At 39.5% G+C, this 25,137-nt stretch overlaps 1 protein-coding gene across 1 annotated transcript; it reads left to right on the forward strand.

Moving 5' to 3' along the window:
* Window positions 1-1,514: 1,514 nt before the first annotated feature.
* On the forward strand, window positions 1,515-17,393 carry LOC104268421 (glycerol-3-phosphate dehydrogenase 1-like protein). The gene is made up of 7 exons (XM_009866276.1): window positions 1,515-1,692; window positions 3,524-3,664; window positions 6,412-6,550; window positions 7,705-7,817; window positions 14,458-14,691; window positions 15,126-15,232; window positions 17,044-17,393. Exons 1-7 carry the CDS (start codon window positions 1,585-1,587, stop codon window positions 17,138-17,140), a joined length of 939 nt encoding a protein of 312 aa, XP_009864578.1. The 5' UTR covers window positions 1,515-1,584; the 3' UTR covers window positions 17,141-17,393.
* The last annotated feature ends 7,744 nt before the right edge of the window (window positions 17,394-25,137 follow it).

The raw sequence follows: 25,137 nt of genomic DNA on the forward strand, positions 1-25,137 counted from the left end.
ACTAAGCACACAGAATGTAAAGCTCAAAACTGAAGATGGTGATTTGCCAGGATCTAGGCTTTGTCTATGGGTCTGTGGTAGTAACTGTGCTTTTGTTCATGGAACTGAGAGCACATTCTGAGGAACACATACGCTGGCGTTAGGCTGCGTGTCATTCATGCTGTTTGTGTGGATCTGAACTTTGGAGATTGAGCTGGTGAGTTGTCTTACTGCTGCAGCGGAAACCACTTCATGTGTGCTGGCAGATCGAGCCTATGAGCTTGGTGAGAGACAGCTGACAGTTGTGGCTTCTGTATCACCTCCTGAACCCCAGGAAATTTGTAGTATGTGAAGTGCTGTTAGAGAAATAAATTCCAGTCTTTTAAGACATACAGTTTTATGGTTTAACTGAGGAAGGTCTGCTTAGGATACTGTAATTTTTTCTGCCATTACTTAGGAAGTGACCTGTGACAGCACACACCTTTAATACAACACAATGAGTCATGCTGTATCCAAAGCTCTTGGAGCAGAATGAATCTATTTGGTTCAGCTGCCAGCTGTGAGTTTATTACCAGCAATGTCCATAATAAATTTAGAGGAGTGTGTGAGTATAACAACATTTGAAAAGTTAAAGTGTTCTTACCTCCTAATAAAATGTGCAGTTTCCACACTGGCACACACACATGTCAGGTTGGTGACTGTGTATTTTTATTGCATCCTTCTAAACATTTTCTATTGTCTCCTTAGTAGTTTATCAGTAATTATGAAGCTACCTTCTTGTTCCAAGAAAGGAAGTTAGGTTAACTTGTTTATAAACATTATAAAATTGCATCTTATTCTTCCATAGAGCATTCAGGCTAGAAATGGAAGGGAAGGTTGCATTTGTTCCTTTTCTTGTACATAGCTTCAGTAATTCTCATTAAATTCATTGTTGCTTAGAGGTTTGAGTAGTAGAACTGATCACTGTCCTACAGGTTTCACTGCATGCCATTCTTGGGGAGAAAATGAGGGTAACGGTAATGGAATTATCTGCCTGCACATTCAGAGGATGCTGTTTGAACAGTTAAATTCTTTGAGGCAGCCTAATCATAAAGTTTAACTTGTGCAGATATAAATGCTCCTTGGCTTTAAATGCACGTCAATATTGTGCAGTAATTGGTGGGTCAGTTATCTTAGCGAAGAAAGCTTCCATTTTTCAAAGTTGAAAGTGCTACTTTTACCACTGCTTCGAAGATATTATCCAGTTGATTTGTGGAACTACGGTAAGCCATACACTCACTGGGTGGCCACTAAGCACACGAAATAAGTAAGGACATTTTCAGTAAATGCTTCAGTCCAACCTACTCTAGATGTATCTGAGAGAAAGCAGCAGGTGTGGATGACTGGTCTATTTTTGCACTTGTTTTACCAGATCAGAAATGCTACACAGTAACTAGTACAATAACCTGTGAATTTCTGTGAATTTTAAAAGCATTCTTTTTCTTCTAGAGCAAAACCATATTTGTTCTAGAATAATGTTGTTTTCTTTCCTACAGGGGTTCTGCAGTTGCCAAGATAATAGGCAATAATGTAAAAAAATTGCAAAAGTTTGCTTCCACGGTGAAGATGTGGGTCTTCGAGGAGACTATTAATGGGAGAAAACTGACAGATATCATAAATAATGAACATGAAAATATAAAATATCTCCCTGGATACAAGCTGCCAGATAATGTGGTAAGGCTCAGAAGCAAAGTTCTAGTTACAGAGCAGAGGGAATATTGCTCATGCTCTGAATGGAGATAGAAATTTGTTTTGTTAACACCTTTAGGGTTTGTAATATTTCAGACTGTATGCTATTTTATCAATGATATCAGAGATTTGAATGAGTAAAATTACACATTTATGCAGGTACGTAAATCCAATGCACTGCACTTTTTTTCTTTGTTTTTATGTCACTTCAGTTTCTGTACAGGGAAGCAAATCCAAAAACAAGGGCAAGATTAATACCTCTGACCATACCCATTAAAAAAAAATAATTAGGCCTCAACTTTGGAAGGGAGCTGGCTGGTCAGTCAGAATTGAAGGGATTTCAAGTACTCTGAAACACTTAAAAAGCGTTACAGGATGAGAACTGGGTATTTTTCAGGCAAACTGCAAGCCATTTCCAGTTGATCTGGTTCTCAGTTGTGTTTCAACTGTGTGCAGTCAGGTGTACGTGTCTGATGTGGATTGCCAGGGCAGAAGGTGGACATTTGGTGGCCGCCTATGATGGGTTTACAGCACTGGTACATAAGGGAAGAGGAACTGATGTCACCTGCCTCACCTTGTGCAAAGCGTTTGATGCTGTCCCACATGACATCCTTGTCTCTAAGTGGGAGAGACATGGATTTGATGGATGGACCGCTTGGTGGGTAAGCAATTGTCTGAACAGTCACACTCAAAAGAGTGGTCAAGGGCTCATTGTCTGGGTGGAGACCCGTGACAAGTGGCATCCCTCAGGGGTCAGTATTGGGACTGATGCTGTTTAACGTTTTTGCCAGCAACATGCACAATGGGATCGAGTGCCATCTTGGCAAGGTTGCCGATGACACCAAGCTGTGTGGTGCGGTCGACACACTGGAGGGAAGGGATGCCATCCAGAGGGACTTTGACAGGCTGGAGAGGTGGACCCAGGCCAACCTCGTGAGGTTCAGCAAAGCCAAGTGCAAGATCCTGCCCTGGGCTGGGGCAATCCCAAGCACAAATCTGGGCCATGAGTGGTTTGAGAGCAGCGTTAGTGTAACATGATTGTAAGTGGGCAGGTGGTAACTCTTGCCCCAAAAATATTATAGTAAGAGGCTGCAGCAGCTCACAGTTCAGTAGAGATTTTTGGCGGGAGGAAGAGGAGTTGCTGTGCGTTGCAGTTTTCTCTTGAACCGTAATGCTGAAATCCCATTTCCTAACCTTCAGCAAGGGTGTGGTGTTTCTGCTGTCCGCTGCCTGCTTGCTCAAGTTTGTTCTCTTTATCAATAGGTTGAGCAGATCGTTACATTTTAAACCCAAGTGTTAATTTAAGATTATCATGAAGTATTAGGAAAATTGGAGTCTGGCAAGTGACTTCAAAGTAGGTCACTTTTTTAGAGGATAAACAAAATCTATGAGTACAGAGAAAGGGAATGCAAACCAGTAGGTGTAAGAGGCCTGTAGAAGAAATTTAAGTGTATAAGGAACTAAGTAAAGAACCTCTTTTTCTGAATGCAATAATTTATCAGAAGTTGAGATTATTTTCTGAAAGAGAATGCAGTTTCTTATTTTGTATTTTCTTATTCAAAGTACGTGTTTGAATGTTACTGAACATTTTGTGTTTTCGTGGTACTAATCATGCTGGCGGCTGTGAAGATGCCCCTTTCAAGACGTAACTTGTTTGAAAGTTTGAATTCTTTTGCTTTTCTGGGAAGTTGATGTTACTGCTTATTTTCAACAATGAAACGCAGTTTAGAGCATTCAGAATAAACCAAAAATTACTTATCAGGTAATGTGTGTGTCGTGTTAATTTTAAGAAGCTTTCTCTCCTGTAACTCCACAGGTTGCTGTCCCAAACCTTAACGAAGCTGTACAGGATGCAGACTTACTGGTTTTTGTCATTCCTCATCAGTTCATTCATAAAGTCTGCGATGAAATCACAGGACGAGTACCCAAGAAAGCACTGGGTATAACGCTCATAAAGGTATAAGAAATACATGGAATGTTCTAAAGCTAGAAAGCTCGATAATTTGATATGAAAAGTTTCTTGGCATTATTCACTCAATTGCTCTATTAAACCTTTCTAGATGTAGGATTGGAATTTGTCTGGGTCATTAGTGGCTTGTTATGTCTCGCTTGAGGCCGACGCTTGCAGGAAGAGGAAAATGAGACTGTTCACAAGACTCGTACAAAGAAAGGGGGAATGAATATGTTTTGCACCTCCAAGCTTCCTGATCTTTTTATTTGTTGTTTCCAAACACATCATTAGATGAAGAACAGAGCACAAGCATAATGCTTTGATTGTTAACACACACCCCACACTCGGAGTTGATTGTTTTAAGAACTGCTGAGGGAGTTTCGCGTGAATTTCGGGGGATAGTGTTGCTCTTCATGTCAAACATGACATTGCAACAAGAGAATCTGTTCAGCATGGCCCAAAAAAAACAGTTTGAACATCAGAAATAGGAGGGGACAGAGGTGCAGGAAATGTTTCACTGGTGTAGTTTTGGTTGCAGGAAACTTTAAATGTGGATGAGCTTAATTTTTTTCTTTCTTTTTTCCCTTTCTTTGTGTTTGTCTGCAAAGAATAAGCTATCCCCACAAGGTCTGGAAGATTTTGGTATGTTGTTGCTTTGTAATTAGTTGAGAGTAGGCTATTTTCTCAACACACATTCCCTTGTTTACTGTCATTTCTGGAAGATGATACATTTATGTATCTGTGCTCAAAAAGAACAAAAAACCCTGTCACGACTGCAAAAGTGTTTATTTGGTTTGGCTAAATCTCTATTGTTTTGTCAGCACCGACCTGATATAGCACTGACATGTATGAAAAAGTAATGCTTCCCAGGCGCACTTGCTGCATTTTGTAGAAAAACTTTTTGTATTGTAGAAGGATAAAATAAGGTAGTGTTAAAAGAGCTGAATGCATGGCATTAAACTCACATACCTGTCCTAGGTGCCTGTAAGTTTATTGCTTTGAAGTTCTCCATTTATGCTTCTTTCTTCTGTAAGCTCAAGACAAAATTTATTCTTTAATTTTCTAAATGTGGTTTATGTTCTCATGTCGTTAGTGATAGCAGTAACTCTCATTAAATCGGTGGAGTGAATAAGAATTTATGTGAGCATATCAGCAGTCAGTATCTGGGCCTGTGTTGTTCCCTTGGGATTACTGCTCTGTGTGTTGGGTACCAGTGGTTTTAATGGAGTGTTAATTAATGCCTATGTTGTTGTGTGGTGGTTTGTTTTTTTTAAAAGAGGACACTTTAAAAAAAAATCCAAATCGGTAGCAAATTAAAAATTCCCAACAAAACAAAAAGCCTGTATTGAGGATAATATAAATAAAACTGTCATGCAAAGCAGAGTTTATTACTTGGCAGCTTCCCACTGTCACATTGTGACATAGTATCTTTTGGAAGGAAATTGAGGCTCCTTAGGTTTTTTTGGTGCAGAATTTAAAGCACTGTTAGCTTTTATGGAAAGGCCTAACTGTGCATCATTAGAAGTATCACTTAAGAAGAAAGGGCAGAGTTTTAACTCAGCAATGAAAATAAATAGTAAAGGCAGCAATGCATTCTTTCCTCTAGTTTTGCAGCTTCTTTGTGAATGCTGATTTCATGAAAGTCATATTTTTAGTGGTCTCTAGTGCTCAACACTATTGCTATTGAAGTGGGTTGTGTTAACTTTGGCAGTTAAAGTGCAGTTCTGCTCAGAAAATCGTTAGTGGGGTGTCTTGTTTCTGTACTTTCTAAATTGCTTGGCAAGTTAGCGGTGTGTCATCTTTTAGTCTTTTTCTTTTCTTTTTTTTACAGTCTAATCTTCCAGCAGAGCCTAGTATCTGATAATAAAACTGAGTCTTGAGGAGAAGTCAAAAAACCCCACCCCAACTCAAAAGGAGTCTGTGTGTAGCAGGCTAGGAGAAAAGGGTTTTGTGAGAAGAAAGTGATCTCATTTGGAGTTCTTGATTCAGGCAGTTCAGGGTACCAGACTCTTTTCTTTCTTACTGCGTTAATATCTGGGGTGATCTTTTCTAAAGTCCTATTTCTGCCCCTACTTTCGTGCTTTGTGAAGAGTGCATTATAAATAAAGATGAAAAATAATGTGAGAAGTTAAATTATTCTTAGTTGTTCAGCTTTCTACATATCTGTGAATGGCTGTTCATTTCTAGTAGTAGTCAAAATTATTAAACTGGGTTTCTACTGGCAAACTGTTGTTGGGATTATACCCAAGGAAATCTATCTCCGATATTTCAGTTGAGATACCTCTTCACAAAACAAGTTATTGGGATGCCATTCTGTGAATTTTGGTGCATTTTCAAATCCAAGTGCAACCCTGATTCACAGCTGATGGATTGGTGATGCCTCTCTGGTTTCAGTAAGGCTACACTGACAGCAAGCAGCTGAGATTCTGAACTAACAAAGCTGCATATTTAGTGCTTTTTAGAGTCAGAGCTTTGGTTGAGCTGGAATAAAATATTTGGTGGAATAAAAGCTGTCACAATCCTCTCGAGTTTAGTCCTAACTCTTAAGGTGCTACGTCCTATGAAAGAACAGCTGGGAGAGGTCACAATGATAGCAGAAGTTTCACGTGTGACAAGTCTGTCATCTTCAGCCTCTATCTGAGTAGGCTTTGTTGTGCTTCCCACCCATGGACAAGACCGATTGTGATGTGCTTTCTTCTCTACTCTGTCTAATGAATGACCTTTTTAGTAATTCTATTTAATGTTGGCTGCAGGGAATAGACGAAGGCCCAGAGGGACTCAAGCTGATCTCTGACATTATTCGAGAGAAGATGGGAATAGACATCAGTGTGCTGATGGGAGCCAACATTGCCAATGAGGTGGCAGCAGAGAAATTTTGTGAAACCACAATAGGTACCGTTCTGAGTAATAGCATTTAATAAAATATGCTCCTGTCCTCACAGTTGCACAACAAATAGCTCAAATTTTATTGTTTTCAACATTAGCTGGCTGTTGCCAGAAACTGTTGAATTCTTATTTTGAATGTTGAATTTTCTAGGATGTTTACACTTCCAAAAATATTAGGACCATAGCAGGAATAGAGGGAGAGGGAGGAGTACAATTTTACCTAGTCTCACTAGTATTGTGACCTTAGCAGGTGAAATCCTAAGCGTGGTTTTTATCACCCTCTATGTTACAAACTGCTTTATTTTATTACTCTGCTGAAGATTTTTCTTCCATCTGCATGGCTTTATCCATATAAATGATTAGATGTGCTAGTCCAGATGTTACGATCACAGATGATACCTTTATGCATGTTTGGGTCAGGTTTTTTTAAGGTATCATTATCTTATTTTAATGTCTCGAAATAATTAGTTCCCTCAAAAGCTAGATGTGATTTTAGTGCTGTGTGGATTTGTGCATACTTTTGCAACAAAAAGATGTGCCTGGTCTTGGATTTCACAGTGTCTAGGTAGGTGTGTATGTGTGTGCATATTCATACATAGTAGCAAAGTGTTCATGTTATTTTTTCAGTGTTAATTTTCACAGTTTTGTGCATTTTTATCTTTGTTACCTTTCATTAACAGCTTTTCCACTGAACTTGTTTCTGAATGATTGAAATACCTTTTAATGCTTAGAAACATTTGTCAATGGGAGCATACTCGATTAATTAAACATCGTGATATGCCTTTATCAGTAAGTGTTTTTCTGGAATGCAGGCCTTAAAAATAATCGGTAGAATTACACCTGCTATATTTTATTTAATCTTTGCTTTATTATCAACTGTTGTTTTAGAAGAGAATGATGAGAAAAGAGTGTAAAGAATTAATGAAATTGTTGTGTGCAATCTGTTGCTGAGCAGAGAATGAGTTAAGAAGTCCAGAGTAACTCAGTGCAGAGCTTTTAACTGGCATTGACACATCTGTAGTCATGTAACACAGGAGTCTGTTTAGGATAAGATAGAACATTATCTCTGCTTTTAAGTATTTCAGCTTGCCATGGAAAGATTTAAATAACACCCAAACAAATTAGCCATTTTTTTACCCTTCTTTTTTTTCTCTCGACAGGCAGCAAAATCTTGGAAAACGGCCTTCTCTTCAAAGAACTCTTGCAGACTCCGAACTTCCGAATAACTGTAGTAGACGATGCAGATACAGTTGAGCTTTGTGGTGCTTTGAAGGTAAGGCTGTGGTTGGTACACGGGTGAAACAGTGATCCTTGTTGAAAATGAAGAGTGTTTTCATTTAATTGATTGCATTTATTGTGCTTTATGTAGTATATAAAACTGCTTTGTAGCGTTTCCAGAGGAACCAGATGAGAAATTACGAAGCAACATGTTCTGAGAGTTGGCTTTCAGACCTTTGTCTCACCATCTCCCAAGTTCTCTTCCTACGTCTTTCACACAGTAGTAAAACCTGTTTTCATCTAACTGGTCAACGTTTTTCTAAATCCATTTTAGTTCCCTTTTTCTTCGTACAACTGTGTTCTCAAATAGAAAGAAAGAAGTTGACGCCAATCGTTTGTGTCTGTTGGCAAAGCTATTCTCCTCTTTATTGACTTACACAACGTGAGCACCCTTATTTTTTACATTTTCATAGAATCATAGAATTGTCAGGGTTGGAAGGGACCTTAAAGATCATCTAGTTCCAACCCCCCCGCCATGGGCACGGACATCCCCCACTAGACCACATTGCCCAGAGCCCCGTCCAGCCTGGCCTTAAAAAATTCCAGGGTTAGGGCTTCCACCCCCTCTCTGGGCAACCTGTTCCAGTGTCTCACCACCCTCATGGGGAAGAACTTCTTCCTAACGTCCAATCTGTGGATGTACGCTGCATAAGGTTTGTGTAGATAACCACGTGCAGAAACCAACTGGATAGGAAAAAAGTTATTCTGTTCAGTTACTCACGTGGAATTCTTTTGGTAACAACATTGATGCTGACAGGAAGCAAAGGCGGGCTTAAACATACTCTTATTGCGATTTTTTTTCAGGTTAATTTACAGGCCCTTTGTGAAAGGAAGGTCTAAGTTGCTTGACACCCTGGCCATTAGTGCTGTAGTTCATGTTACTTGGTATCTAGCATGGAATAATTTCTGATGACTGTAGTGGTTTAGTAGGTTATTTGGCTTTTTTATTATGTTTTGGATAATTGGTTTGTATTGGTATGTATTTCAACATAATTGTTGAAATTATGTATAAAATACCCCATTCATTTGCAAAGCTACCATGGCAGTGAATGATATCTTTAAGCTAAGGAATTCTGATTCCTGCTCAACAGGAAGTAGATTGATAGCTTTAATGACATCTTTTTTGGCATACTGATTTTCTTGATATTTTTTTCTTGAGAACCGACATACTGGAAGTCATGAGAAGAGGGAGGTCATGGGTTGATGGGGCACATTTTGGTGTAACATGCTTTCGAGCTACTGTACTTACAACAATTCCTCAAGATTGTGGAGCTTGTAATTTGGCTCCCCAGCCATTGCTTTAAAATGCTGTGGTGATGTACGAGGCTGTCAGGAAAGAAATCCCTGTCTACAGACCCATGAAATTAGTCAAGAAGTTCTACAGATGCATTTTTCTTTGAAATCTGCTCAGCCTTTGCTTTTTTTATGATAATCTGATAAGATTTGTAACAAAAACTGTGAAAAGTAAACTTCTTTTCATGTGATCATTTTTAGGGGAAAATTTCAAGTATAGCTTCTGTCAGCTGACAGTTAATTTATTAAGCTTGGAAAGTTACTTTATGAAAAAAAATAGCAAAAATTAGCATTATTTAACTTGCTGGAAGGAGGAAATTCCTGTTTCAGAAGATGACAATGTCATGTTGTGTGAAGACACAAGTATAAAAAGAGCAGTTCTGCTCTGTAGCAGCGCCAACTCAAAATGTCAGCAGCGTCACTGCAAACTGCAGCTTAGAGGATGGAGGTAGGGAGGCACACGTGCCAACTCAGACTGTCTTTATGGATGTGGAAACAGTAAAAGCAACTCCTGTATTATATTTAAAGGATGAAAAATAGCATATTCTCCCAGATTTTGCGTTTCTCTTTAAATACCAGCTTGGGAAGGAGACTTTTCTGGTATTTCTGATATAATAGACTAGAACTTGTTAAAAGTCTATGCTTACCTCACTCTTAATTTCTGCAAACTTTTCTAAGCAGGGAAGATTTTCAATTTGGATAGTTGCCTAAAGCTTGGAAAAAAATACAGAAGGATAACTGAGTGCTCTGAGCACAGTTTTCCCTTACGATAATGATAATTTTAGATTTGAAATTTAGTTTTTGAAGTGTATTTGAATTCAGACTGTAGTAATGGGTATTGCAGCTGGGTGATCATAAAAGAACATGTGCTTGATTGTTTTTTATATAGATATGCATATATATATATGCATATATATTGAGTATCCATTTAATTTGCTGTATTTATTTTTTGTGACAATGGGCTGATGGAGATATACTAAGTAGAGCAGTCTGCACCATGAAACTGCAGTCACATGCCAGCTCAGAGACTGGCTGAATAGGCAGTGGCAGTCACTTTACAAAATCTGGTGATACTGGGGAAGAACATCTGTCCACAATAACTCGTTGGCCGTAGGAACAAAACGTGTTTGGCTTGTTCTTCTCTGTTAGGACCTTTTTCTTTTGAGGATTGAGGCACGTTTCACATTGATTTGTGATATACACAAAAGGACAAGAGGTCACGGTTTTAAACTAAAAGAGGGTAGATGTAGACTGGATGTAAGGAAGAAATTTTTTACAACGAGGGTGGTGAAACACTGGCACATATTGCCCAGAGAGGTGGTGGAAGCCCCATCCCTGGAGACATTCAAGGTCAGATTGGGTGAGGCAACCTCTTCTAGTTAGGTGTTCCTTCTGCTGCAGGGGGGTTGGACTAGACGACCTTTAAAGGTCCCTTCCATTCCAAAACATTCTATGATTCTGCGGTTCTATTTGCTGACCTGTTCTAAGGATTAAGGTCAGAAATTAGTGAACTTCATATTTGGGTAGTTCAGCTTCAAGGTGTCCTGTTGGCTTTACAGGCAGGCTGACTCAAAGCCACCTGCAAGCCCCAGCTGTCATTTGTCGGACAATGAAGGAGCCTTCCCAGGAAGCACTTAAAGGTTATGATACCATGACGAGAGCAGATTGTGCAGCTGCGCATACATGGGGATGTGCTCCTGGATTCTGATGAGTGTTTGCCAGGTTATGTAGCCAAGCATTATTACTTACAAGGCTGGTTTTGCAAAGTGTGTTTATGGCAGTTACTGTTAGGTAGTCAGTCTAGGTACTGTAAAAGTTGATGATGGTACTTGCTCTTTCCTGAAATTAAATGTAAATGAAATCCATGTTATACATGAAAGTTTGCCAGGAGCAAGCATGCATTTTGTGCTTAACCTCTCTGACGGTCTTGCTGATACTGTCTTTAATTTGTTGAGTCTTTGTTTGACCTCTCTCAGCCGTGACATGAGCTGAGTTCATGTGTAAGAAGGAGGGAAAGCAGGCTCTGCTGAGCTGTGACACCACCTCAGGGAAGGCTGGACATCTCAGGTGAATTAACAGTTCTGCTTAGTGCTCTAATGATCGATTTAATTAGGGAGAAATAATGGTGGCCTGAGCACTGGCTTCTGAAGCTGTCTTCATGAGTGCTCCACAAACTCAGTGTAGACAGAGTGGGACTGTAAATGGGGTATTTCTGAGCACTGACTGTCTAAGAGAGCAATCTGTCAGCACAGTCTGCAGACTTGTTAGCCTTGGTTTCTCAGTCATGTCTTGACCTTTCATTTGTGACCTCTCTAGCATGTTTGTAGCAGGTTGTGTGCAAGTAAAAGATGCTTTTCCTCATTTGTTTTGACAAATACTGTGAGGACTGCCTGGCATCAGCATTTCTTTTCTGGAGCATAGCTTCACTTATCCTGGTGATAAAATAACTGAATCTAGTCCTTGCTCATGCTCTAGAGTAACTAGGACTAACACTACCTGCTGAATACTAGACCAGTATAAGACTCTCCTGTTAGTGTAAAATATTTTAGTATTTTAAAACCATATGCAATATAAAAACACTTTGTGCATCTTGCCTACAGGATGCATGCTTTAATGTAAAAAGCTGTTGATGCTAAGATAGGGGAAATGCATTTGCTCAAGCATGAAGTGGTTTTGACCGCTTTGAATCCCTCGGGCCAAGAGGAACATTGTGTTGCACTCATTTTGGGGTTGTTGTGACAGCATATTTGAACCTTTGGAATAATAGCTTTGTCTGTAGGCTAAAGCTGTCCTTGCTTAGTGGGCTTTCAGACCCCTACATTGTGTATGCAGATACAGTCGGTCTTTGAGCTCATGGAAACATGAGCTGTCTCCCCTCGCCCAGATGTGTACCCATTGCATTTGCAGGAACTCTTGTAGCTTCAGGTGCAGACTTTGTTAGCAGCAGTGTTCAGGATCAACTGTGTCAAATACAGAAGGATGTTTTTGCCAGAGAAGTGAGTGATTCTCCTGACCTCGTCTGCTTCTCTGAGGATTGCTGTAGTGCTGGTGCCATCAGGCTCTTGTGCGTTGAGTTTTGCTTATGCAGCTTTCTGCAACAAACTCAGCTTAGTGCCTGCACCCAGAGATTTCAAGTACCAAGCAGGCTGTTTTGGTTTTACTGAAAGATGACTCAGTCTCAAGTTTTGTGTTTGGCTGTTTTGGTGTTTTTTTGTCGGTGTTTTGTCTTTAAAAGAAGTGGCTTGTCTTTCATTAAGGTGTAACTTGCACTGTGGTGTAACTAGTTTCTGTACAGTATGTTGGACTTGAGAGAGTTGTCATAAATTCTTCAAGGATTTAACTGAAACCAGATGGTAGACTTTGTTAATTCATAGTTGCAGCCTCAGGGTTATGTAGACCAGGATACAATAGTCTCCTAGGCGTGGGGGTGTGTTCTGGAGCATAATCAGTTGTCTTGTTTCCTCATTATTTGCCACCTATGTGTAAGAACATACAATGGGGACATTGTGCAAATGAGGAGCTTAGTTATTCAGACTCACAACTTCCCTTCTATACCTCATTTCCTCAGACGTAACTAGTCTTAGTATGACTTGCTTAAAACAATATTTCTATTGCTCCAAAGACCAACATTGCCAAAGGTGGAAGTAGACAACAAAATACTATACTTTTTGTTTGGTAAACAAAGAAGTAGACAAATCATACTGTAAATTATAATCAGGTAGGCGGTTTCAAAGTGGAAAGAAAAGTCAAAGCAGGCAGAGTTGGGAGGAAAGGGGAAGCTTTAGTATTGGGATGTTCAAGAAGTACATGGAAAAGTTTAGAAGTTGTTCAAAAGTCTTTTTATCGGAGCACTTGCAGACTTCACATATGTGGAAATTACATTTAAATAGGTTATCCCATCTGAAAACATCTTAAATACCTGTTTGACTTCCTCTTGCTTTGCAACCAAATGAACAAATAGTGGAAGTTGTTCTGGGAGAGGCATCTGAGGAAAACATACCTTGACTGAGTCACCGCAGCCACGATTTAAGCCAAGATGATGTAAAGTACCCTCTTTAAAAGTCTGATTGTCTTTTGCTTCTTTAGGTCTGATGCCAAAATATCTGTCTGCAATTCTTAAGGTCACCTTTAGACCTCAGCTAGCTGCTCAAGGAGCAACGTTTCATTCTCTGACCTCATTTGATTCAGTCATCTGGCCACGACTGGCCACACAGCACTGCAGCTGCCTTGTTAATCAGTTTGTTGTTTTCATTAGCAACTTCCAACTGTTGCTGTTTCATTAGCAACAGTTAAAGTCGATTTGGCTGGTTGGTTTGGGTTTTTTTATGGTTTCTTTTTTTCCCCTGCCTCAGGTGCCACATGACATGTCATATAATGTTGGTTTTCCTGTGGTTTCTGTTAAGGTCAGTGCTGCTGCTGTTGTGTGCAGGAAGGTATTACTACATCCATTGCTTCCTTCTTTGCTTTGTCAGTATGCCAGCTCTTTTGGAGGGTTCTGGTAGGTTCTTGTTTTTCACTAGGGGCAAATTGACCATGGCTAGTATCTGACTCCTAGGCCAGAAAATGGCTTTTATAGTCACTTCACTCGCATGTCTCTCAACTAATCTCTATGTTCGTAAACCAAAGAAGCGACTGTAGAGCTGGATGTTCATGAAGAAACAATATATTCTTTGTAGAAGATTGTCACCAGGTCTAAGGAAAAAAAACAAAACAAAACATGCATTAAAAAAAAAATTTTACTTAGGAGATAATTTCCTGTGTCATGAATACCTTATGGGAATCCTTGACTATTACTGTTATAACAACTGCACACTTAAAAGGGCTGAATAATATTAGTTTGGTTGAATTTGGCCCCTTAGCATATCAACATGGAAGTCAAGAAGTGTTTCTTAGATTCAGTATTACTTTAATCATAAAGAAAATATGAATAAAAGGACTGTGGGATATCGGTCTAACTCTGTCGCTACCTCAGGGGAGGAACAGCTCAATCTAGGTAAAACTTCATTTAGGTGTAGTGTAACCTGTTTGTTCTTAGAGAGTTAATAATTATTGCTCCAGAGCCTCTGGGGCAACTAGTTAACTTTATCTATGCTTTTATCCTTGGAAGTACGTAGTAATGTAAGACTTGTGATCTTTTTTCCCGCTCTTTTTTAAAAGGTTGTCTTGTAGACCTCAAAATTTCCAAACCAAAAAAAAACCCTCCGAAACAATAACCTACTCTTGTACTAGTAAAGTATTTGCAGTTCTTAAGAATATCTGCACCCTGGTTTTCGGTGTCTTCTAGGATACTGTAAGCAATAATTGACTCGTTTCCCTTTTTTTTTCTCTTCTCTTCTCATTAGAATATAGTAGCGGTAGGAGCTGGCTTTTGTGACGGCCTTTGCTGCGGTGACAATACCAAAGCTGCTGTTATTCGCCTTGGCCTAATGGAGATGATTGCCTTTGCCCGAATTTTTTGCAAAGGACAGGTGTCTACTGCCACTTTCCTGGAAAGCTGTGGAGTTGCAGATCTCATCACAACATGTTATGGAGGCCGGAATCGACGTGTAGCAGAAGCGTTTGTTAAAACCGGAAAGGTACCTTACCCACGGGGTGAAATCCATTGTTGCGAGCACTGGCACTCCTGGTTTCTTGGAGTAATGGCACAGTTCTGTGAGACATGCTAGCTGTACTGAGGCAAGGGGACACCTTTGTCTTTCCTCTCATTTTTGAATGTTACAAGGCTGGAATGAGTGGGAAGGTGTTAAAAAGGAGGGGTGTTTTAAAAAAAACAAACTGGAGAGATAAGGTGTTGGGAGACGCAGATTTGAAATATTCTCGTCAAACAGCAGTGTAGGATAATATTATATATACTCACTCAAGGTCACTTTTGAGAAAGGAAAATCCCTCAGTAACATGTTTATGTTTTTTCCGTCCGCATGATGTTGTCAGGCTTATGAAAACTTTATCATAGTTCACCTTTTATTCCTTTTGTTGTTGGTTTTGAATTTTTTTCCCCTCTGTGGTTTAGTCTATTGAAGAATTGGAGAAAGAAATGTTGAATGGTCAGAAACTGCAAGGACCACAGACTTCTGCAGAAGTATATCGCATCCTCAAGCAGAAAGGAATGCTGGAAAAGTACGTAAAAACAGATGAACCAAATTCTGCATACTCCCCTTTTTTTATCTCCATAAGTCTTTCTGAATATTCGGTGTTGATATCTTCATGAGAATAATAGCCAGAACTAAAATCACTGTAATAAGAGTAACTTAATCCCCAGTTAGAAACGCAGAGAAATTAACAGAACCTCAGAAGAATTTTGCTGTAGATAAAGCTGATGGTGTGATGTTAAATTTGTGAATGCCCTTTTCCTTTTTGTGATGAAAGCAAATTCAGCCCCACCCCGGCCCAATGTATTACGCAGAGTAATACATGAACCTTGTTAATAAATGCAAAAATCTTTGTGTACGTTCCTTTTCTGCATGTCTCCCAGTAACGATTTTGCAACCTAGGCAGTGTAACATTGGGTCTGAAAGAGCGGGTATGTGACTTGTGCTAATTTTGGTTCCACTGATGAACTAAAACCAAAAATAAAGTCAGTTAGATGGACCTGAAATAGTTTTTGCTGTTGCTGCTATTTTTATTTTGTTCTTCACAAAGACAAATTGAAATAAGTGGACACGCATTCTATAGGAGGACATTAAAATGTTCCAGATACAAATTAAATTCTATAGTTTTGAACTGAGCATTTGCAAGAAAAGCCATAGAAATGGTGAACTGAATTCACAAGCACATCTATTCCCCTGCTTTATTTTCTCCAGTAGTGCATTCGGCCAAGTGCAAATCCTGCCCCTGGGGATGCAGTAGTTACTGTGCTGTAATGGTAGTCCTGAATGGCTCGTGGCTTCTCTTGTGTCCTCTGGTTTGAGGAGTCTAGTTCCAAGCTTTGTGGTGGCACCAGAGTTAGTTCAGTGTAACACAAGATCGCGGGGTGTGTGGGCGAGCATGTACGGCGCTCGGTGCCTGTTGGGGGTTCTACTCGATGCTGCGTTTGTGTGTTACAGATAAAGCTTTAGAGTGACTGATGGGGCTGCTTTCCTGAGGAGGAAGTCCTAGTTCAGATCTATTCTGAATCGCTCAGAAATCAACTATATCCAGTGCTCCTTATTTTTAATTTCAGTCAAAATAACATATTGTGTTTAGTCAAAATTTGTCTTTCTAAAAGGCCACACTGAAAAGGCATGTTTACTTTGGTGAATAGTTAATTAATGCCTGAAATTCAGCAGGCTCTGTATGAAAATGGGACTTGTTCTGGTTGTCACTGTCCGGGAGGATGGATGGAAAGTAAATACAAATTTCTGTAAAGTGTCTTGGCTGGAACAAGCCTTCAGATTATCAGAGAAGTCTAAGTAATTTTGGAGTTGTTGGAAACATGGCCAACTTTAGAAAGGAAAAAAGAAGAGTTGGAAGTTAGTGTTTCAAAATCCCTGTTTAATTTTGGATTCTTATTAAAAACTTGACCTTCAGTTTCTTCTTGGGTCTCTTTGTGTTGTATTATCAAATTACTGCTCAGAGACAATGCATAACTCATGTGTCAATCTTCCTTTTAAACCATAGATAAGTAAGGCTATAAGAATTCGAGTTTGTATAATTTTTTTACTTTTTTAGATCACTTAGTGGTTGTGCCATACATAATGAATGTTGCAGGCTCCATTATGGCTAGCTAGGCTTCCAAGAGTGACTCATTTTAGAGATGCATATAGATTCTGTATTTATCCAGTGCTTTTCAGCCCAGCGTTAGTGCTTGATGTATACTAAAAGAAATTGATTTTTCAGTTTCTCTCTCTTCCCTTGCTCTCTTTTCATCTCCCTCTACTATTTCTTTCAATTAAGAAAATGTTACAGAACAAACTTACGCTGTGTTTGCTTTCCCCACCCTGTTTCCTCAGGTTTCCGCTATTCACTGCCGTGTACCAAATCTGCTACAAAGGGAAGCCTGTCCGAGAGATGATATCCTGCCTTCAAAGTCATCCAGAGCACATCTAAAATCAATCAGGGTGTTGTACTAATGCAGCTTTCTTTGCCTTGCCGATTTGTCTCTGGGTTCAAGTGGATGCATTGTTAAGCTTCGTTCAAAGCCGTTCACTAGTCAACAGTCACAACGTGAATGTCTCTGAATGGGTGTTGGTTTTTTGTCATACAGCCTAGTTTGGCACAGCATGCAGTGTCAGCTTGGTGATTGTCTTTTTACTGGCTAAAATGCAACTGTTTTAAGATACACAATGCAAAAGTTGCACTAGGTATCTAGTGTATATACTCAAGTGTACTTTCTGTGTGTTCCTGCGCCATAAAGCACGATGTTTTGTTGTCTCTTATTAAGGCCTAGTCCCAAGGCTGCTGGGCACTGTGGGAGGAATCTCACTGGTTTTGATGGAGACTGAATCAAGTCTGTGACCTTGAAATATGAGGAGTCTTTCTATTAGAACTTGGTTTTATTCTGTATGTGCGTTGAAATTTTAACATTTTGCATGCTTATGATTATATGAAGCAATATTAATGCAAAACAAGTGGTAGCAGTTATTCAGGGGGCTACAGGGATGTTTTAATTAACTCTAGTGAAGGATACTTTGAGGGGTTTTTTTTTTTTGAAGGTCTTTAAAACTGTCGGACTATTTTGAAACTAATTTCTAAGAGAATTTAGAGTTTTTAATGACACTGTTTTAAAAGGAATATGCTGGAGGGGGATCATAACCTCCCTTTGTTTTTTAATCCTTGTGGTTTTGTATTTCTGTTTCTCCCTTGCTGTCCCCAGGTGCTGGGCTCTTCTAGAATCCCGTTCCCCAAAAGAAGTGGGAGATGTTGGCCTGGGTATTCTGAACCCTGGAGCCTAGGGTTCATTTTAGTCTTGTACCTCTGACGGTTCTTCACTGGTATAGTTTGGTGGGTGGGAAAGGATACCCTTGGGTATCTACTGCTCAAAATTCTCATGCCATCAGCTTAACTGTCAGCTACAAAGTGTGCTCCACACACCGCTCCGAGGAATTTTTGGGGAATTCCCTGGTAGGCTGTTCTTGTGTTGTCAGAAGATTTTAATGCCAGTACCCTGACTGTATTCATTTCAGTGCCTGACACATCAACTGGACTGTGGTCCTGAACCAGCCTCCCCAGAGAAATGGTGAATTCTGAAGTTACCCTTTCACTGGACAAAACTTTAATGGGTGCTGGATCGAGTCCTTTACGACCAATCTGCCAGAAAGCCTCTCAAAGACATCTGTTTCTTTTATTCCCTGGCTATGTCAATTAGGGTTTGGTGGTGGTGTTTTTTTTCAGGCACCTTTGCTTTATGAGAGAGGTTAATTTTATTTATTATTGGAAAGTGTATGGTTTTATGGAGTTTGGGGGTACGTTTTTTTGGTTGGGTTTTTTTTAAGAAGGTTGATGCAAGAGAAGATAGATAAATGTTGCTTGTTTTTCATGTATACTGAACTGTATTTTTTTTTTGTTGGTAAAATATATGCCAGGTACATAAAGAGTGAACTAATTCTTGCAGCTGGGAGACAAGGGTTAGCGTAAAAATTCACAGAGTTCTACAAGAATGTCTATCAGCTCCAAATATCCACTCCAAACCTCTGAGCAGTGTCAGAACTGTTGTTCACTGTTCTTAGTGATATTTTTTTGGCCAGAAATCGTGAGTGCAATCCCATCCTGAAGCTTGAAGTTGTCATTCAAAACTTGCTAAAACAAAGGAGATGCCTGGGAATAATTGTGCTACTTGCCGAAGTAGCCCGGCTGACTCTGAAGCAGGTGAGCGCTGGGAGAGCTTTGTATGGATGGGAGAGGAGGCTTCAGCTCAGGGCTGCCGTTTCTTGTGCTCCTCCAATGTTTTGCATTAATTTTTGGACGACCTCGCAGATGTCGCCAGCTATTCGTCGATGAGAAAAGTTGTCTTGCCTTATTCTGCTGTGATGCAGAGCACAACAGGTGGCTGCAAGTTAAGTAACATGAGATATTTGTGGCTATTGAGGAAATCACTGATAGAGCTGATTTTGGAGTAATCACTCTGCTAAGGCAATTCAAAGAATGTGTTATGGTGGGAAGCACTGTTACACTAACGCACACATGGAGCATACGCTCCTCATTACTGCATAACTTAGTGTGTCTGCTTATGCTTTTTAGGTTTTGTGGGGTTTTTTTTTGTTTTTATACCAAGCTGATTGGCTTTGCCTTTATATGTGTATATATACATATCTATAAAAACTTTTTTTTACATGCAGTATGTAGGACAGTAGCATTTTGTAAGATACATAAAGGGCTATATGAGCCAAATGTGGTAAATTAATATATATTTTAAGATGATTTCTTTATTCTTGCAATACTACTCCTGCCACTGAAACCCCAAAATCTTAATTGTTCCTATTTTGTACAGAAGCTTATTCTAAGGCCAATCAAGAGAAAAGGTTTTTATGGATTTTTTTTTCAGTCTGTAGTAATATTCTTTTCAGACAGAAAGTGAGGTTTCAGTAACTAAAATTATTTATTTAAATTTCTGTAGATTACTTCACCATTTGTATTTGCTTTTCAATGCTTGAGAACATTCAGCTCAGCGTTAAGATATGTTTCCCCCACCAGTATTTACTGCTCATTAAAAGACTATGATATGATATTGAAACTCAATGATTAGAATTGTGTTATACAAACACTCTGTGTTGCCTAGTATTTGGGATAGCCTTACTGAAAACATTAACCCCGATGTAAGGGGTTGTAAATTTGTCACTAATTCTTGATTTATGAACATTAATTGCAAAGGAAAGCGTTATCTTCTAATGATACATACTCAGCTTGCCCTAGACACATGTCCTGATTTTGTTGAAAGATTGTGAATGTATACCAATTTGAAGAGTTAGTATAAATAAACATTTTTGTCTTGGGAATCACTTTTCTTTGTTGTCTCTTTACATGGCTTGTGATTAATATTTCACTGATGGAATGTAGGTTTTTATGGGTACAGTATGTAATGATAGCAGATAGGAGATTTGCATGCAGGAACTTACATTTTGAAGAAAGAGCTGTCTGACATCCAGATGACAGCATTTTCGTTTCTGACCATTGATGAAATGGTTATGGTGTCGTGGACTTCTGAAACAGGTTGTCTTCAGTTCCTTGAGTTGCTGTGTGAGCCACTGGAGGGCACCGGTGGGTAAGCGACCAATTCCCATTTCTTCCCATTTATTTCTGAATCTCTTTAGGTTTCTGTATGCCTGCAGCAGTCTTACACTGCCTTTCTCTCTTGCCTGTCATCTAAGATCCTCCCAGTATGGAGCAACAGCTGCTCCCTCAGCTCTTGGGGAGCAGATCCTCCATCATCGCTTGAGTTTCCTCTAATGTGCATCCAGCACAAGTTGCAAGAGCCTGTAAAATGATGAGAGCACATTGTGCTTGGGTTTGTCAGGTTTCATGTCAGCTGAAGGGGTAGGAGACGTCACAAGTGTTTGAGCAGGGAAAGGAAGGTCTCCTGCTTAGTTGTGGGGCAACACACTGTAAAAGTAGCTTGGTTTTGTTGTGGGTTGGGTTTCGCTTGTTTGTTTTTGTTTTGTGAACAGGATAATGCGCTGTTTACCTGAAAGGCTCAAAGTATTTCATAGAATGAGAGCAGTGTCCTGATTCCTCATTTACGAATAGGAATACTGAGACAGGTAAAAGCAGTTGCCCAGCAAACCTGTGACTGGATACAGTTCATTCCTAATTTTAAGCCAGAGTTTAAGTTGTTAGGTCGTTGCTAATTGTAATTTCAGGTCAAAATTGTATTTATTTTATGGGTGCATGAAATGTAGTATAAATATGTAAGTATCTAAAGCATACTATCCAAGAGATCTTTAATTCTAGTAAGTCTGAACACATAGCACTTCCTATTATTAGAAAGTATAAAAAACTCTTTCTCTTCTGCCTGTCTCCTGGCCACATGGGGTTTTCTCCTGTGATTTTACATGGGCTGGTAGAAATCTGGGTGCTGAAAGGTAACAAGGTAATCAATTGAATAATGGATGAGAAGAGTATCTGCCTTCAGTCCCAGAATGTGCAGAGGACAGGTGTTTGGCATTCAGATTACAGGAAACAGTTCTCTCATCAGTCTGTGCCAACTTGTTTTCCTGCCAATATGCTTTGGGCAAGGACTTTCAGGTGCTCTCTATCTATCAGTCTAGTCCTGCTCGTATTCAAAGCAATTACAGAACAGTATTTTAAGAGGAGAACAGTAGGGTGATGTATCTCTTTTGAAGTTCCCCATGTCTAAATTGAATTTACCTGTTTGTTATATGCACCTGTTACCTACAGTATCTATTTTGGAGAGATGTTGTGAAGAGTAACTGAAGGGAACACTGGGAATTGTATGTTGATTGTTTCAGTAAGTTGCTAGAAACAGCATAAATCACTGCTTTTAAATATATGTCGTTCTTGTAACCCATGCTGAAGGAAATAAATAAATCACAGCTCTTACCTGTGAGCAGTCTTGATTGTTTAGGTGGGAGTAACTGCCAGAGTCTGCTCGGTATAACCCATATTGCACTCTGTGCTGTTGCTATGTTGTGTGTTTTGTTTTCTAAGTCGGATGGGAGTCACTGAGAGTCTTTCACCCTTGGTATTTTCATCATATCTATTCCAGTTTTCTCTCATATTTATGTAGCTGCACCTGTCTGTGCTGTTTTGTAGTGAACCTCAAGAACGGTTTTTTCCCTCACAGGGCGAGTGTGTGTACGTGCACACACATGCTCATCTAACCAGGTAAACCTCTCCCTACCTGTTCAGGTTAATTGAAAATGTTGCTGCTGCTTCAGGGAAACAGTTTCACATCTATGCTACTGGTCAATAAAGCTCTGAAATGGCATGTTTGTAAAATATAGCTGATATTTCATGTTTCTGTGAAAATCATAGAATGGCCTAGGCTGGAACGGACCTTAGAGATCATTTTAATCCAGCCTCTCTGTCACCAGGGATGCCACTAATGACATTAATTGAACTAATTTGGCCTTTCTACAAATTCAGCTTCATGATAAACCTCATTTTAAAAATTGCAAACTACCATGTCACATTTTTGTCACAGAAACATACTTCATCCCTCAGTGTGATGGATTCTTTCTGAACAGTTTGTTTTGAAGACTTAGTGAATTTTTTTCAGTTTGATGATTACTGAGCACAGGTATGTAGTGGGCTCAGAAAGTACAGCCTTGGGGCTTTTTAGTTTGCTTTTTGAAGGCTGGAAAGAACTGGAAAGCAAGCCAAATCTGTTAGCAAGCATAGGCTGGATTTCTGATCTATGTAAATAGTAATATAGAGACATTTATGAGTCATTAGCTAGTATTTAAAATGTAAATTTCAAACACAAAATACTTGCATCCCAGCTTCTGAGTAAATAAGCCATTTTTTAACATGCTATTCTTGTTTCGTGGTACCTACTCCCTATATTGTTGCATCAAGGATAAAACAACATGTATTGTGATACATAATTGTGAAGGCTCAAAATACTGTCTTGAAAGCATTTTAGCAAAGTGAGCTCAAGCCAAGCTGCTCTGTGTTGTGATAGCTGAACAGACGCAGCCTTGGCTGTGCCTGTGCTTTGGATTAAAGCCCGTTTTTTGTACAAGTGTTTTTAGTGGTGTAGTTAAAGCCAGTTTAGGGATTTTTATAATTCCACTTGCTGTGCAGAGTTGCATCTGATTGTGACAGAGATGGTTCCTTTCTCTGTTAATTTTAATAACGTAGACTTCATCAGCATAATTTTCTCCAAGTTAGGTGGTAATTGCAGTAGCAGTTAGTCATACCAGTCTTCCCTTGTATGTATTTAGTCTTATCTTCTGGTTTTCTTCATCTGCATTTTTTTTTTCAGGCTGTAAGCTTCTACAGAGAGGGAAAGCTTTAGCCAGCACAGCAGAAAAAGATCAGCTTACTGCCATCTGCATTTAACCTTGTTGTCATTGTGGCCCAGTGGAGGGGTTGTGCAGAATAAGGTCTCTAAACTTTCATACCGCTGGGTTTAATCCTTTCCCCACTTATATATTTATTAATATATTCACTGTTTTAAAACAGCAGAAGTTCAAGTTTTTTTCTTAGTTGCATTCTGTGGTGCAGTTGCTTAAGCTGCTTTATGTCTCTAGAGTATGTGATCACCTCAAAATACTGGTAGCTAGCAATGATCTTCACCCAGCCAGAGTGCTAAAACTTTGTTACAAAAGCTGCTTAAGTTGGTTCTAGTGTGTTCCTGCTCTAGAGCTGTAGTATCCTTACATTTCGTGTACCTAATTACCATACTTAAACAATTATTTTTTCCCCCTGAAACTTTGACTTACTCATGTCTATACATTATTCACAGATATATTCTAAAGCTTGTAATTTCGCTGCTCACGACCATTGGCAGCGGAATGTACAGTTGCCCAGTATGACAGTTTCTAGGTGTGGCTTTTCTTCCAAAATACAGTGTAGTTGTCTTGACAGTGCAGTAGAGATGTTTCCTAACAGGCGCAAGGAGCTTTCTGAAAGCAATCAGTTTAGAAATGAGAGAAGACAGTGGAATGGGGTTGGACTGCCTACCCTACAGGTAAATTGTTTTAAGAGTAACTTAAATGTACTATATGTGAAAAGAGGGAACAGAATTCAAAGTATTGCAGTTGTTGGAAATAAGGATGCTATGGCTCTAGAGTAGAAATATGTTAGAAACAACCTAAGCAGATTTTGTAGCAAAGTTTTAGCACTCTGGCAGGGTGAAGGAGATCACTGCTAGCTACCAGTATTTTGAAGTGATCACTTAATCTAGAGACTTAAAGCAACCTGAGGGACTGCACCACAGAACACCGCTAAAAAAAAAAAGCTTGAGTTGAGTGACACCTAGTCAGTTTTAACGGCTGCAAGAGCTGGCAACGCAAGAACATGCACTGAAATACAGAAGCGAAGACAAAGCTACTGAGAGTTGACCTAAGGTCCTTTTGGTCTGTAATTCTGTACTAGGCATGGCTTCACAGTAACAGCCTGGAGCAGCAGTGCTCTCTTCCAAACTAAAACCAGAGAAATGTCTCCTCAGAGAACTTAGCAGCTGCACAAGTGCAAGGTTTCACAAGCACACTTGGTATTATCAGAATGTACTGAGATATAACAATTGCTACTGAAATTCCCCCTCCCTTCCATGTATCACTCTCCAAGCAGAAGATGGAAAACTCTTGAGATGAGAAAAATATGTTGTTCATGCACTCTAGACAGGTTATACAGGGAAAATATGAGCTTTACTCACTTTGCAGTGGGATCGTGAGAGTTCAAAAAATGTACTGATTGTCATAATAAAGGCTGGTAAGAGGTGGTCAGAGAAATAACTGCAACCTCCTTGGAGTAAAGACCCCCATTCTTTCTTGCACATGCTGCATTTAACAAGTAAGCAATAATCAGAAGTGTTGGCTCTCTCTTCATCAGTCTGTGGTTTCTCTCAGAGCTAAACTAAGCAGGATTAGGTCTAAGCAGTCAGGAGAGAGGCCCTCAAAGCAAAGCTCCTCAAAATGTTCTTCTTGAAATTCTGAAGGGATTTTCTTCCTTCAGATGCAAAGCTACAAGTGGGAGCCCTCGTAACAGCAAGGTACCCATAACCCTGACTATTAAGGTTTTTATGGGATCTTAACAAACAAATAAATTATAATGGTACTGGCAACTGTGGCCTGATGTTACCAGAGGTTGAGGTTAAATGATAGAAATTGAGCAAGAACGCTCCAGGGACACCCCTGACTCCTGATGCATTTTAATTTATCTAAAATAGTTCCTGACCCGCTTGCCATTCCACCTCAGAACTTGTGTGCTGTGTACTGGCTCTTCCCTAACACAAAGCCACCGTCACTGGTTTGCTCATTGCAACTGTAAACAATCCTAAAGTGAAAAGCATGGGACCTGATTAGATGATTTGTGAATTATCACATTTAGATAGAACCCACCATGTCAACACGTTTGAACATCTCTGTTCTTTGTATGTAGGGACAGGAATCAGGCCCAGGCTGAAAAGACAGGTGGATTTTAGG

This window comes from Apaloderma vittatum, unplaced genomic scaffold (assembly GCF_000703405.1).
Source record: "Apaloderma vittatum isolate BGI_N311 unplaced genomic scaffold, ASM70340v1 scaffold5730, whole genome shotgun sequence".
Classification (NCBI taxonomy): Eukaryota; Metazoa; Chordata; class Aves; order Trogoniformes; family Trogonidae; genus Apaloderma; species Apaloderma vittatum.

Coding starts and splice junctions, on each gene's coding strand:
- LOC104268421 (XM_009866276.1), top strand. CDS start 1,585: ATGTGGGTCTTCGAGGAGACTATTAATGGGAGAAAACTGACAGATATC. Junction 6,551..7,704: donor ATTTTGTGAAACCACAATAG/GTACCGTTCTGA, acceptor TTCTCTCGACAG/GCAGCAAAATCTTGGAAAAC. Junction 14,692..15,125: donor CGTTTGTTAAAACCGGAAAG/GTACCTTACCCA, acceptor TCTGTGGTTTAG/TCTATTGAAGAATTGGAGAA.